This window comes from Mus caroli, chromosome 14 (assembly GCF_900094665.2).
Source record: "Mus caroli chromosome 14, CAROLI_EIJ_v1.1, whole genome shotgun sequence".
Lineage (NCBI taxonomy): Eukaryota > Metazoa > Chordata > Mammalia > Rodentia > Muridae > Mus > Mus caroli.
The window spans coordinates 7434771-7449722 of NC_034583.1; the positions used below are offsets into that span (position 1 = coordinate 7434771).

At 38.4% G+C, this 14952-nt stretch overlaps 1 protein-coding gene across 1 annotated transcript; it reads left to right on the top strand.

Annotated features, from left to right (window-relative positions):
* Nucleotides 1-12943: 12943 nt before the first annotated feature.
* LOC110309583 (olfactory receptor 2T2-like) lies at nt 12944-13912 on the top strand. The gene has a single exon (XM_021182326.1). The coding sequence runs from the start codon at nt 12944-12946 to the stop codon at nt 13910-13912; it is 969 nt and encodes a 322-aa protein (XP_021037985.1).
* Nucleotides 13913-14952: the final 1040 nt, after the last annotated feature.

The following is a 14952-nucleotide window of genomic DNA, read 5'->3' on the forward strand; positions in this document are numbered from 1 at the left end:
AGGATGTGGAGAAAGAGGAACACTCCTCCATTGTTGGTGGGATTTCAAGCTTGTACAACCACTCTGGAGATCAGTCTGGCGGTTCCTCAGAAAATTGGATATAGTACTACCAGAGGATCCCACAGTACCTCTCCTGGACATATATCCAGAAGATGTTCCAATCAGTAAGAAGGACACATGCTCCACTATGTTCATAGCAGCCTTATTTATAATAGCCAAAAGCTGGAAAGGACCCAAATGCCCCTCAACAGAGGAATGGATATAGAAAATGTGGTACATTTACACAGTGGAGTACTACTCAGTTATTAAAATAATGACTTTATGAAATTCCTAGGCAAATGGATGNACCTGGAGGGCATCATCCTGAGTGTGGTAACCCAATCACAAAAGAACTCACACAATATGTACTCACTGATAAGTGGATATTAGCCCAGAAAGTTAGAATACCCAAGATATAAGATACAATTTGCAGAGCACATGAAACTCAAGAAGAACGAAGACCAAAATGTGGACACTTTGCCCCTTCTTAGAATTGGGAANAAAACACCCATGGAAGGAGTTACAGAGACATTGTTTGGGGCTGAGACGAAGGGATGGATCATCTAGAGACTGCCATACCCGGGAATCCATCCCATAATCATCCTCCAAACGCTGACACCATTGGACACACTAGCAAGATGTTGCTGAAAGGACCCTGATATAGCTGTCTCTTGTGAGACTATGTCCTGGCCTAGCAAACACAGAAGTGGACGCTCACAGTCAGCTATTGGATGGATCACAGGGCCCCCAATGGAAGAGCTATAGGAAGTACCCAAGGAGCTAAAGGAATCTGCAACTCTATATGTGGAACAACATTATGAACTAACCAGTACCCCCCTGAGCTAGTGTCTCTGGCTGCATATGTATCAAAAGATGCTCTTGTTGGTCATCAGTGGAAAGAGAGACCCATTGGTCGTGCAAACTTTATATGCCTCAGTACAGGGGAAAGCCAGGGCCAAGAAGTGGGAGTGGGTGGGTATCAGAGTGGGGGGGTATGGGGGACTTTTGGGATAGCACTGGAAATGTAAATGAAGAAAATACCTAAATAAAAAAATCTGAGGAAACTTAAACCCCTCAAATATCCTATTCCCTTTGACAGTATTTATGAGGAGCTTTCCTAGCTCTCATTAGCAAGTTGCAGAAGCTAGAATATTTTTAACTGAAGTTGACCCTATTATGAGATGATTTGTATGTTTTTCTCTTTGCGTCTTTATCATTCTCCACCCACCGGACCAATGAAAGTCAGTGTGCTTAGTCTCTACTGACCATTTATCATCCTCTGGCTTCAGTGAAATAATGAGCACAATCCTCTAAGGAGCTTGTTATAACTAAGGGGCAGGACTGGGTAGACATTTATCTCCTTCTCTAGCCTGCAGGCTATTGCAGAATATTTACTTTAGGTTTTCCCAAAGGGAGAAAAACACAGGAATAAAGAAGCGTGCCCAAATAGAAAGCTGCCATTGAGAAGCCTGGACAGAATCTGGCAATATTTTGAGGCCAAGAAAGAAGCTGAAAAATCAGCATAGTATAGATCTGCTTGGTCAGATCTGATCTTAGTCTTGATCTAGCTGAGAACTCTGCTCCTTGCTGGACCTACATCCACCATCAAATGGTGGTATAAAATGGTTAGTGGAGCTTAGTCTAAATTACTAATGTGTCAGATACTGATAATTTTGTTGTTTTTGAAAGGATCATATTTTCTGATGAATTAATTATTTTGGATGCAGAAGGAAGTTTTAGGAAGTTATACTGATGCTGGCAAGTTGCACATCTCCCAGGAGCTGTGTTGTAAGCTATTTCTGCTATGCCCATTGTGCTAAAGGAAATGTGTCCTACACTTCATTCAATGGCATCTCACTCTGCCATTCAACCATTACAAAGATGGTTTGATTTTTTTCTCAAATATTGTTTCAGCATCTGATTATTTCACTTATAGAAATACATAATCCCACCAAGCCATTATCACTTGTTGGGAAAAATTAGTTTTGACTATATGAAACATTTCCTCTACTAAATTTTATCAACACACTGCATGTCAAATTTTAGAGAATTGTCCCTGGAAATTGTCCTTATTTTTTTTCCTGCTAAATCAACATACAATTTTCTATGTGGTATAAAAATATATGGTGTTGGTAAATACAGTCAGATCTTACATTTTGTATCCATTGTTACTGTCATATTACATAATTGGATGCAAACCAACAAAGAAAATTTTAATTATACAGTTTTTGTCATACTGAAATTTTCTGATAGCAATAAAATATTTTATTTTTGAAATCTTCAACTTCTCATTGGTTTAGGTTGATGTTTCATTGCTTCAGTATCCAATATGTCTTTCTTCTGAAGCAGGTTTTAATGATCCTAGAGTAGCAGGAGGTACAACACAAGAATTACATATTACATGTTTTGCTACTGGAGATTGGACCTAATGCCTTGGGCATGATACATATTCTACTTTGGCTTTTATGAATCTATATAAGTATAGCTCATCTCAAATACCTCAGTATTAAGGTTCTATGGGTTCTACACTGAGATAAATAGATATAATTTAGTTTCTAAATCTGGGAAGGTGTTCTTTAACAATTTTTTTCAAGTTGATACATTCTAATCTTCAGGGAATCTTATTAAGGATCAGTGTGTTCTAAAATAGGACCCTTAAGAGTCAATAAGTAAACAACTCAGAAGGTTCTGGAAGTCTCTGAGACATACAAGATACACTGGGACCCCCCCCCCCTCCTGCCTATAAGACCAAATCAGGTAAGTTGCTTAGGAGACAGAGACCAGCTGACCTTTCTGGAAGTATCTCAGACTAACTGAGATGCGTAGAAAAGAGGCACTCTCTGACCTGAAGAGATGCCTGTAAGTTATGCAGCAAATCCCAGGGTTCTAGTTTTCATGAGTGGACTTTTGATGATGAAACCATCTTGAGTCATTTCTGCTCCTGTAAGTAACCTCTTCCCCATAGTATTATAAGTAACCTTAATAAAAGTCATTGGTTCACTGAGTTTGACTTTGGTGGTGTCTTTACTTTGGTCTGTTATTGATTTCCTTTCATGAGTGAGTATATGTTTGTTCCTGTAGTATCACACAACAGCCGGGACCAGACTCCCAACTTGTGACTACATGTCGTCTTTGTCTTCTGTGCCAGCTATCCTCACTGGGATCTCACAGCACCATCTCAGAAGAATAAAGAAAAGATTATATTCTTATTTAATTGTTTATAAAACTAATAAGTGCACATTAGAGGTGACTATTGAAACAGAAAACAAAGTCAAATTATTTAAACTTAATATCCACCAATATTGGGCTCTAATGTGCTCATAGGTGACTGGATTGTACCAATGCATTTTATTCAACAGGTGAGAAAACATGTAAGAACATCTACATCTAAAAACATCTAGAATGCATGCAAGGACAAACAAAATGTGATAGAACCATGCATGTGATTTAATAAACCCACCAGAAGTTCTAGTCCCTTCAGCATTTACTCTGAGACTTTAAAAGCCATTTGTCAACAGATAAAGGCAAATTACATGGTTTCTGAGTAGCTAGTCTGGTGGTTCTGTGAAATCTTCTTCTCCTGGGTCTGACTAACCTAGTGGTTTCCTCTTGTCACAGACACACTGGCATGTGCATCTTTCTTTCAGAGGAAAAGAGGAAATGTATAAAAAAACTTTCTTCAGTTCTATTATGATATACAACAGGATTGTTTTTCAAATGTGAATTCACATTTGAATTGTGTGGATAGATAAAATTATTTAAAATCAAACCATATATTAATAATGTAAACACTAAATTTTCAAAATTATTTTCAAATTGTAGTGACTCTGACTATTTCTACTTCTATACAAATATCACTTCTGAAAAGGGAGAGATGAAAAATGAGAGATAGAAAATAGAGCAAAAAACATGAGCAAATTTGTGGCACCATAAATTGCTCATAGCATATGAAAAACTTGGGTTGCTATTCTTTTATACAAAAATTCAAGCTTCTGGCTATCATAAACAAGGCCACTATGAAAATAGTGGAAGATGTTCCCCTGTGGCATGGTGGCACATCTTCTGGTATACCACATCCCAAGAGTGGTATTTCTGGGTCTTCAGGTAGATCTATTCCCAATTTTCTGAGGAACCTACAGATTGATTTCCAGAGTGGTTGTACCAGTTTGCTATCCCACCAGCAAAGAAGGAGTGTTTCTCTTTCTCAACATCTTTGCCAACATGGACTGTCCCCTGAGGTTTTGATCTTAGCCATTCTGATTGGTGTAAGGTGGAGTCACAGGATCATTTTGATTTGCATTTCTCTGATCACTAAGGACTTTGAATATTTCTTTAGGTGTTTCTATACCATTCAAGGTTCCTCTGTTATGAATTCTTGGTTTTGTTCTACACACCATTTTTTTGATTGGGTTGTTTGTTTGTTTGGTGGTTAGCTTCTTGAGTTCTTTATATATTTTGGATATTAGCCCTGATGTGGGGTTAATAAAGAGATTTTTCCCAATCTGTAAGTTGCTGATTTGTCTTATTGACTATAACATTTGCCTTATAGAAGCTCCCAGTTTCATGAGATCTCATTTATCAATTCTTGATCTTAGAGCATGGGCCACTGGAGTTCTGTTTCGAAAATTTCCCCTTGTGCCTCTTAGTTGAAGGCTCTTTCCCACTTTATCTTCTATTACATTCAGTGTATCAGGTTTTATGTTGAGGTGCTTGATCCACTTGGACTTGACCTTTGTGCAAGGTGACAAATATGGTTCAATTTTTATTTTTCTACATATCGACAGCCAGTTAGACCAACAACCCAGATGTCCCATGATAGAAGAATGGATAGAGAAAATGTGGTTCATTTACTCAGCTGTCAAGAATGACAACATTCTGAGTATTGCAGCCAAATGGATGAAACTAGAAAACGTCATCCTGAGTGAGGCAACTCAGACCCAAAAGGACATTCATGGTATGTATTAACTAATAAGTGGATATTGGTCACAAAAAAAGTGTCAAATACCCAAGATAAAGCCCAGAGAACTCAAAAAGGTCAACAAGCTGAAAAACCCAAGTAAGAATGCCTCAGTTCCACTTGGGAGGGAGAAGATAGCAATCACAGGGGGGAGGGAGGGACGGACCTGAAAAGAAAAGGGGGTAGTGGGGGCCAGCTCATAGAGGGAAACATGATCTGGTATCAGCTGGGGAAAAAGGACTGAAATCCCTGAGGGCCAGCAGAAAAAAGGGAAACATGCAACCTTGGGAGGTAAGAGGTTGGGGGGGGCCCTGCAGAATGTATCGGAGACCTGGGAGGTGAGAGACTCTCAGGACTCAAAGAGAGTGCCTGTAGATGAAATGTCCTACATTGGGGAGAGGGAACTTGTGGAGCCCACCTCCAATAGAAAGACAGGGTATCAAGTGAGGGATGGGGTTGCCATCCCACAGTTAAAACTCTGAGTTCTGAAAGAACTGCAGGGATGGAAATGGAGAGGAGCCCGAGGAAAAGAAGATCCAGCAACAGACCCAAAGTGGGATCCAGCTCAAGGGGAGGCCCCAAGGCCTGACACTATTACTGAGGCTATGGAGTGCTCACAAAAAGGGACCTATCATGACCGCCCTTTGAAAAACCCAACCAGCAGCTGAAAAAGTCAGAAGCAGTTATTTGCACTCAACCAATGGACAGAAGTTTCTGACTCCTGTGGTTGAATTAGGGAAGCTTGAAGGAAGCTGAGGAGGAAGGAGACCCTGTAGGACAATCAGTAGACTCAATTAACCTGGATCCATGAGATTTCTCAGATACCGGAGCACCAACCAGGCAACATACACCAATTTATATGAGGCCCCCCAACACATATAGAGCAGAGGACTGCGGTGTCTGGGTTTAGTTAGAGAAGATCCACCTAACCCTCAAGAGACTGGAGGCCCCAGGGAGTTTAGAGGTCTGGTGGGGTTGGGGGTGGGGGTGGGAACATCCTCTTGAAGACAGGGGGCAGGGAGGAGGTATGGGGATGTGGAACAGTCGGAGGGTGGACCAGGAGGGGAATAAAATCTAGAGTAGGAAAAGAAAAAGAAAAAGAAAAAGAAAAAGAAAAAGAAAAAGAAAAAGAAAAAGAGAAAGAGAAAGAGAAAGAGAAAGAGAAAGAGAAAGANAAAAAGAGAAAGAGAAAGAGAAAGAGAAAGAGAAAGAGAAAGAGAAAGAGAAAGAGAAAGAGAAAGAGAAAGAGAAAGAGAAAGAGAAGAGAAAGAGAAAGAGAAAGAGAAAGAAGAAGAAAAAGAAAAACGATAAATTTCAACACTAGACAAAAAATATTGACATGTGATTTAGAAACACACAATTTGTGTGTTTACTTACCTGTGGTTTTTCTTTAACAAAATTGTTGATAACAAAAGGATAAACCTGATCTAACTGGTCTAGAAGCACTTCACTACCAATTCAAGATATGATGATTTATAGCTATGTGGTGCTCTGTGATACATGGAAATTACTGATGGACATAACTTAAACTCCTCAGTAGCTGTAGCCATCACAATTATCACCAGAGTGATGCAGTAACACAGAACCAAGAAGATAAATATTCAGGTACAACCCACGTGCAGCTCTTTGATTAGAAACAGCATATGGAACAAATGTCTATTCAAGTCAATCCAACAGCTAGGAAAAGGTTTTGTGCACTTCTGGGAAACTTGCAAAATAATTGGTAGAAAGGATTAGTGACTGTGTAGTACCATAAGTGGGTCTATATGCACAGTTTCTCATTTGCTTTCCCCCTCATCTCTATTGTCAGGGGTAAAGTCACAGAGTCTATGTCTAAGAGCTCAGCACTGAGTAGAAGTCACCTAAGTAACACATTCATAACTGTACTGAGTATGGGGAAAAGTGGGGGGGGGGGAAACCTCCATCATGGAGTTCATCCTTCTCATTAAACCAAAGAGATTCCAAGATCAGAAAATTGCTTCTATGATGAAATATCAAAAATTAATTCCAGGTCTCACTTGGGGAAAGAACAGCCTGACAGGCATCCTCCAAAGCACAAGGCACCTGGCTGGTTAATGACCCAGAGCCTCCTCATGGGGCTTGAGCAATCCACTCTCAATGAAAAGTTTGCTTTGACTTAGCCTTGCTTCCATATCCAGGTATTTAAGATGTCTACTTCCCACTGCTGTCTCACTAAGTCCTGGACTCGCCAGCTTGAGGTAGGACCTTAGACCTTTATGGAAAAATGTGAGGGCATATCTAAAGTACTGGGATTCTTTCTTTGGGTGTCACTGAAACTAATAGAAGCTACTCTGGAGTCATCTTCTAGGATGCAAATGGAAGCAGCACTTTTTCAATACTAAGGGGAGAAAGTGTATGCATTTACTCTTTAGCAAGAAGATTAGCAAATAGCAATATTTAGCTTGAAAGGAGGATAAAAGGAACCTGAGAATAAGGGCAGAAATGCATTTACTTCGAAGGAAAATGGTATAAAAGGGACTGGAGTGATGGCTTAATAGTAAGAAATGCTTGGTACTTTTCTAGAGGACCCAAGTTGAGTTTCCAATACCCATATAGGGTACCTAAATATTGTCTGTAACTCCAATTCCTGGCTTCCACTGGTACCCTCACAAATATGGCCTACTCTTACATAAATACACAAATACAAATACTTTTACAAACTTAATTTTAGACAGCTAATGCTTAAAAGAGTACAGCTAGTATTCACCAGTGGATGTTTTCAGATAGTCATCTTTAACTGACAGGAGTCAAACAGCACAAGGGGCCCCTGGAACAATCTTAGTTGGAACACTGGTTTTGTGTGAGTAGGCACTTATAGAGAATGAGTCTATGTGTTTGCAGCAGTATACAGAAGTTGAATATTGTCTCTTTCTAATTGGTTACTTTTTTAAAGCTTTATTTTCTTCTTTTATATGATATACATATGTACCTTGATATCAAACACTCTCATTATCAATAGATGGCATCACCAAGAAGCCCTGAGGAGGCATATTGTGTCATTGAGAAGTATACTTGACTGATTAACTCAGTATCATGGGCTGGTGGCTACACATTGGAAGCTTAAATTGCAGGCTGCAAACATGGCACTGTGTTTTGAACCTCAGGTCTCTGTTTTTCACCTTCATTGCTGCTCCTGTAAAATTGTTCCTTCTCTCTCACCTTCCAGCTCCCTGATACAGCATCACTGGGGTGGACTCTCTTGTCCATATGCCACAATCATTCATTGATTTGTATTTGCTGCCAGTATTTAAGCTAACACAGCTGCTCAGAAATTTATCTCTGTGTACTAAAACAGTAGTCTTCTTGGGTGAATTGACATTTTCAGGTCAATTAACATCTGAAATATAAATGCACAATCTTAGTGAACTAATTCCTGGCCAGTTAAGTGTCCTGTAAGTGTTATCCACATGCCTGCATAATACTACATTTTAGAAGTTAGACAAATCTCTTCTGACATTTTCATCTTCATTTTTTACTTTAACAATTTCTAAATTGACTGTGAAGGTTATGGTATAAAAGAGTAGTATATAGTAGTGCTATATACTCTGCTGAGAGAATCACTGGGAAGAGCAATGAGTATAGCAGTTGAAGGGAGAACTTTAGGAGATATGTGATGATAAAAATGGGTTCTATTATATACAATCAAAGTAATACATATGGGGGGCAAAAGCAAGTACAGAAAAATTGTAAAGAGACAATCTTTACAGCTCTTGTGGCTCTAAACACTTAATATTAGTACTTAGTACCTGTGCTGTTACTTTTAACACCACAAAGCTATCAGATACATCTGCCTTAAATTACTATTTTATTGCTGTTTCCCACTGGAATAACATGCATTTATACCCCCCGTTTCTTGGTCTTTTGAGTCAGCCTCTCTGCCTTCATCCTGGTTTCTCTTCCCAGCACCCTGCATCTGAAGGTTCCTTCTCTGCTGCTTTTGAACTAACCTACCCACCCTTCCCTGACATGTCTGCCAGAATATCTGTACAGGCATCTTCTGATGTTACACTAGCTATAAAGGAGTTTTCCTTCTTTAAAATATCACAGTTTAATCTAGGTCTATTTCCACCTGTGCTCCTGTGCAACCTGCCCTGTTAGCTGGCTGCTCTCTACCCTTGGTTCCTTAGGTTACTGTACCAAAGCAGCCATCTCCCCATTCTCCTCAAATGTCTCATTATTTTAAGGTATCTCAGCTTCTAGTTCCAGGTCAAGCCCTTTGGATAAAGCCTTTAGCAGATATGGGCAGTATGAGTAATAAGTAGCATTTTCACATTTTCTATGATATAAAGTTGTGAAGCTTCTAGCATGCCTGCATACGCTGTCTCTGGGTTCATGGTATTCTACTACAGCACTTTGTTCTCCTTCTGTCTCTTTTATCCTTTGTGTCTTTGCATCTTTACCTTCTCTTTTTATAAATTTTATCCAAATCACGTGTGCACACATATATTAAATCCTATCTTTGTTTAACTTTTTCCAACTCAGAAATTAATGACTAATTTAAAGCAATGTGATGCAATTTAATTCTTTTCCGTAAAAAAATGAATTCCAGAAACATATGATCATCATGCTATTACTGTGTTAATTTTATAGCTCTATGTATCTCAGCTCATGAGCAGTTATTGCTGTTATTTCTTTTGCTAAGAAATTCTAACAAAATATTTCTCTAAAATTTTTATTAGATTTACAGTTTTGTACGAATGGGATATATTGCAGCTCTCAAACTTTATCAAATACTAATTAGGGAAGCTGTCAAGGTTATAGATCTTTGTAGCTTACCAGTGCTAGGTACAGTGCCTTGGATATAGAAAATGTTCAATATGGTCATTCCACCTCTGAGAATGTACTAGGAACCTTTCTTTGAAAGTGGATCAGGGACAATGGCTCATCCAAGCACACTATCAGCTTTCCATCCACATGAATGGCACTAGCAGGAGATTTCTTGCTGCTCCTGTAGTCCTGGGTTTCTGAGGAAGTCTGTCAGAATTGCTCCTGAAGGGATATCTGATATCCTTTTAAGGTATAGTGAGGGTCACTGATGTTCTATAACACCTCTAATCATGCTGTCCTGAACTTTGGCCCTGCAGAGAGAGAGACCTTTCTCTTTCCCATGTCCTCTTTTCATGGAGAAGACAACTGGTAGTAAAGTGCCTGTCATGGGGCTCTGCCATTCTTTTCAACCACAAACCCCAACCAAGCATAGCATGTCCCACATTTGGCTTACTTTCTCCATTCTACCCAGTAGTGTTTGAATAGGTGACTCTGTATGACATTGGTAGGTGTTACAACTAAGGTGATCTAACAAGATCCCAAACAGCAGAAAGGTCGGACTGTGGAGTCTGCAGATGAAAAAATCTTTTTTATTCTCTTTTACTGTTCTTTTCTATTCTTCTTTTTTCTTTTAATCTTTCTAATTTTTAGAAGACTATAACTAGAGAGGGAAGTAGGAGAGAACAGTGAGGCCTCAAGCAATGGAGAATGATGATCTAGAATGTAGGGTTGCCTGCTTCATAGAGGAAGAACAAGGAAGGCAGCATTACACAAGCAAATTCCCTCTGGCCTTGAAGTAGATTTTGGGAACTCATGAAAGCAGAACTAACTCACACAGTACACTAACCTAACAGTATCTATTGTCCTGAGAAAGCTACATGAGTAACAGAATCAAGTTTTTGTCTTTTTACAATGTCAAGTGTTACTAAATAATAATAAATTTGCCAGCTACATAGTTTTATTAGTTTTAACTCATCTAATATTCTTGATTTAACTTTGTACTTATAGTCATTGGCAATCATGGGTTCTTTTACTTCATTCCTAACTTAGTTGCTAATTAATTAATTTTAGATCCCATACCATAATTTGCATGATTGTAGGTTACAAAACAAGTATGAAAGAGAAAAAAACCTCCATGATCTAAGGAGGCTTACTAAAGGCAATATGGATGTAAACAGAATGTGTGCAGATACCCCAGTAAGTCATAAACTACTTGCAAAACTGTGCAAGCTAAAGCCTGCCAAAGCACAAAGCTGGCTTTAGGTGCAGCTGTAGTATCAGGGTCTGAACCCCTGAAAGGTCAGGTAGTATGTCAGCCAAGTAACCATGCTGAGCTCAAGCCCTGGACAGAGGCTGGATTTAGTAGGATATTAATCCTGTGAAGCATACTCAGATGGCTTGATGAGATAGCCTATGACAAGTGGTTAGGTGTCATTGTTTCTGAGTGTTGAGTGTCTAGAAGAATACTGCATCTTTTTAATACAGTGTATGGTATCATCTGTATCTTTACATGAAACAAAATTCCTTAGCTGGTGTATTTATGCAAAAGCAATTTCTTATTTTCCTAGGTTATTTTTAACTTGAATTTGGCATCATATGCTTGATATTTCTGTTTTCTTCAGGATATAATTTTTAATGGATAAGTGGAAGATGACTTGGCAATGTCAGTAATTAACATACAAAATTTATAAGTTTGGCAAACAAAACATAAAAATAATTAGTCAAAATAATATTGGCTGCCTACATAAGTATTCTGATTTCCAACCACTCATTACAGAAGCTTTATCAGTGAGTTTCTGTTTGTAATGCTTTTAAACAGAGTTTGTATATGAGTGCCTCAGAGCTAGGTTCATATGTTAAAGGAGACAAAACTGTTGGTTTTCCTCAATCTTATCCTGAATAAATATATAATAATCAGAGTTTTCCCTATTTTGATCATAATAAATGACAGATATATATTTTAACATATACTAACAAAGCGTTTTATATTTTTCTCCCTTTGTATTCTGACTTTTCTATTTGGAAACATTAACTATAGCAAAGAGCCATCTTACAGGAAAGTTAAAATTATTTCTCTGTTGCTTTTGTTATTTAATTTTTGCTTCAGTGTAAAAGAGTTTTATTTCAGCTTGGTGCTTTGACAATTATTTGGCTATTGTAAAAAACTATTTTTATTTAATTCTGTTTGAAATTCTGTCAAGAAGTGGAACACCATGATATAATAATAAAAACTCATGACACATCCCTGATATCACTGGGCATACTGAAGAAGAGCACATTTATATTCTTGGATGGAGAAAACATGAGGGCCAAACATTTCAAAGGAGTTTAAAACTTTTGTTATCTCTCCATTTTGATTGAGGAATTATTTTTATTTCTAACCCTTAAAGATCAATAATAAAGCAGAAAGTAAAGTTTCTGGAGACCCTGATCTGAGAACTCTTACACCATTCTGTCTTGAAAGGACAAAAGGAAATGAGTCCTTAAAGCATTCTCTCCTAAGAGAGGAATCCATATTATAGGACAATATGAAACTAACTCTCACAAGTTGTCTTCACTAGCATGTCAACCCGATGTCCAAAACTTATTCATAGCTGTGTAGTAATCCCAGTAGCAAAGATAGAAATGATTTTTGTTCAAAATCTTGGTTATGTGTTCAGATCACAACAATTTCTTTAGTTACAAATATTATCTGTACAAAAACTTTAACATGTAATTATGATCTCAGATGAGAAAAATTTAAACTAGTGAGGCAATATACACTGGTTGCAAGATAATGAAGTGGATATAGAGTAGTTACCAGTGTCACAGAAAATTCAATATGGAGTAATGAGATCATAAGAATTGTGTAGAAGGTAGTTAAAAATAAAATAAATAAATAAAAGAAGTACCATTATCAATGGTTACATTTACTACTTTCATCCAACTTAGAGAGTTTGGATCCATCATGATCCATCAAAGCTGATGAATCTGAGGTTAGATTTTGATTTGAATAATCCTTTGCTGCTAATGTTTAAGCAAGAAGTCAAGAGAATTCCAAGGTGAACATTCTTTTCTTTTCTTACGTCTCTTTGAACATGACTAACACAAAAGACAATAATCATTTGACATACGAATTTTCTGCCTCTACAGCTGATTAAGCTGCCATGTTCTGTGGAAATGGAAACTATTTACCAGAACTCCACTGACTTCATCCTCCTGGGCCTCATCACCCACCCAAAATTTCCTGGACTGATCTTTGCTGTGGTTTTCTCCATCTTTGTGGTGGCTGTAACAGCCAACTTGGTCATTATTATGCTCATTCATGTGGACTCTCATCTTCACACACCCATGTACTTTTTACTCAGCCAGTTGTCCATCATGGATACTGTCTATATCTGTATCACTGTTCCCAAGATGCTTCAAGATCTCCTGTCCAAAGAAAAGACCATTTCCTTTCTGGGATGTGCATTGCAAATATTTTTCTACCTAACATTGATTGGGGGAGAGTTTTTCCTGCTGGGCCTCATGGCTTATGACAGGTTCGTGGCTGTATGCAACCCTCTACGGTACCAAATAATCATGAATCCCAGGGTTTGTTTGCTTATGGTGCTGGGCTCCTGGGCTGGTGGATCTTTGGATGGATTCATGCTGACACCTGTTACTATGAGCTTTCCTTACTGTGGATCTCTTGAGATCAACCACTTTTTCTGTGAGATCCCAGCGGTACTGAAACTATCCTGCAGAGACACATCACTCTATGAAACCTTGATGTATGCATGCTGTGTGCTGATGCTATTAATTCCAATATCCTTCATCTCAGTCTCCTACACACGGATCCTCATCACTGTCTACCACATGAGCTCTGCTGATGGCCGACGTAAAGCCTTCACCACGTGTTCCTCCCACATTATAGTAGTGAGCATTTTTTATGGGGCAGCTTTCTATACCAATGTACTGCCCCATTCTTACCACACACCTGAGAAAGATAAGGTTGTCTCAGCCTTTTATACCATTCTCACTCCTATGTTGAACCCACTTATTTACAGTTTGAGGAATAGAGATGTGGCTGTGGCTCTAAGAAAAGTCCTAAGGAAATATGCTCCCTCTCAGAGATTACGAGTGAGACACATACCTGAGAAATACTAGCAGGACATAGCCAATACTCATGGGTGGATGTCACAATCTTTATATAAAATAAACTTTGTTCTGCTCAGCATCATTTTAACTATCTAAAATTATCACCCATCAAAATCACTCTGTTATAATCATCACTTAAGAATGAGATATGAGGGCTGGAGAGATGGCTCAGCCATTAAAGGCTAGACTTACAAACAAAATATAAGAATGAGATATGAAATCAAAGACATAAAGTTTTCAGCATTTCTGACTTTCTTGTCTGGATTCAGCAGCAAAAAATGTTCCAGTGTTTTCAGACAAACTACACTGTGAGTCTTCCCAGGCAATATGAGCAACAATTGGAAGAGCCCCTTACTGCTATCTTTATGTCTAGCATTTGGCCATATGTTCTTCGTGTCTGTATTAGTTATGAATGTCTTTGGGGAGAAATGGAGCCTACAACTCTACCCATGCTAATTTATACTCTACAGCGGAATAACTCCAACCTTCCTGGCTAGGCTTTCAAAGGAAATTGCCAGAGTACTTTCCAAGTCCTTGAGGATTTAATTTTAAATATTGAAAAAAAACATTAAATATAAATTAAAGATTTTTCTAGTGATGATAGTGTAATTTCATTCTGTGAGCCAGAGAGCCAAGATGCCTTGTTTGAGATATGCCATATACATGAAATATCAAAAATATATTTGCTAAACAAGGCCTGCATAACAGCCACACCAGCCAACATGCCAATGTGGAATTTAACAAGGTCCTACTCCTAGGTAAAGAGATACAGGCATCCAGTGGCTACTGAGGGAAGAAGAATATATGTTATGCTGGAGAAAGCTTCCCAGTAGATTAACTAATCCCTGTGGTCATCCTTAAAAACATGTACATTTAAGGAACTCTAAATTGACTCAGTAGGTTATTTATGTATATATGTAGTGTGTGTGTGTGTGTGTGTGTGTGTATACATAAAAATGTAACACTAAGAAAAGAGGTCATAAATTTAAGAGAACATGGAGGACATGGGATTAGTTGGTGGAGGAGGTAGGAGTGGAGGTTGTATAAGT

Coding starts and splice junctions, on each gene's coding strand:
- LOC110309583 (XM_021182326.1), top strand. CDS start 12,944: ATGGAAACTATTTACCAGAACTCCACTGACTTCATCCTCCTGGGCCTC.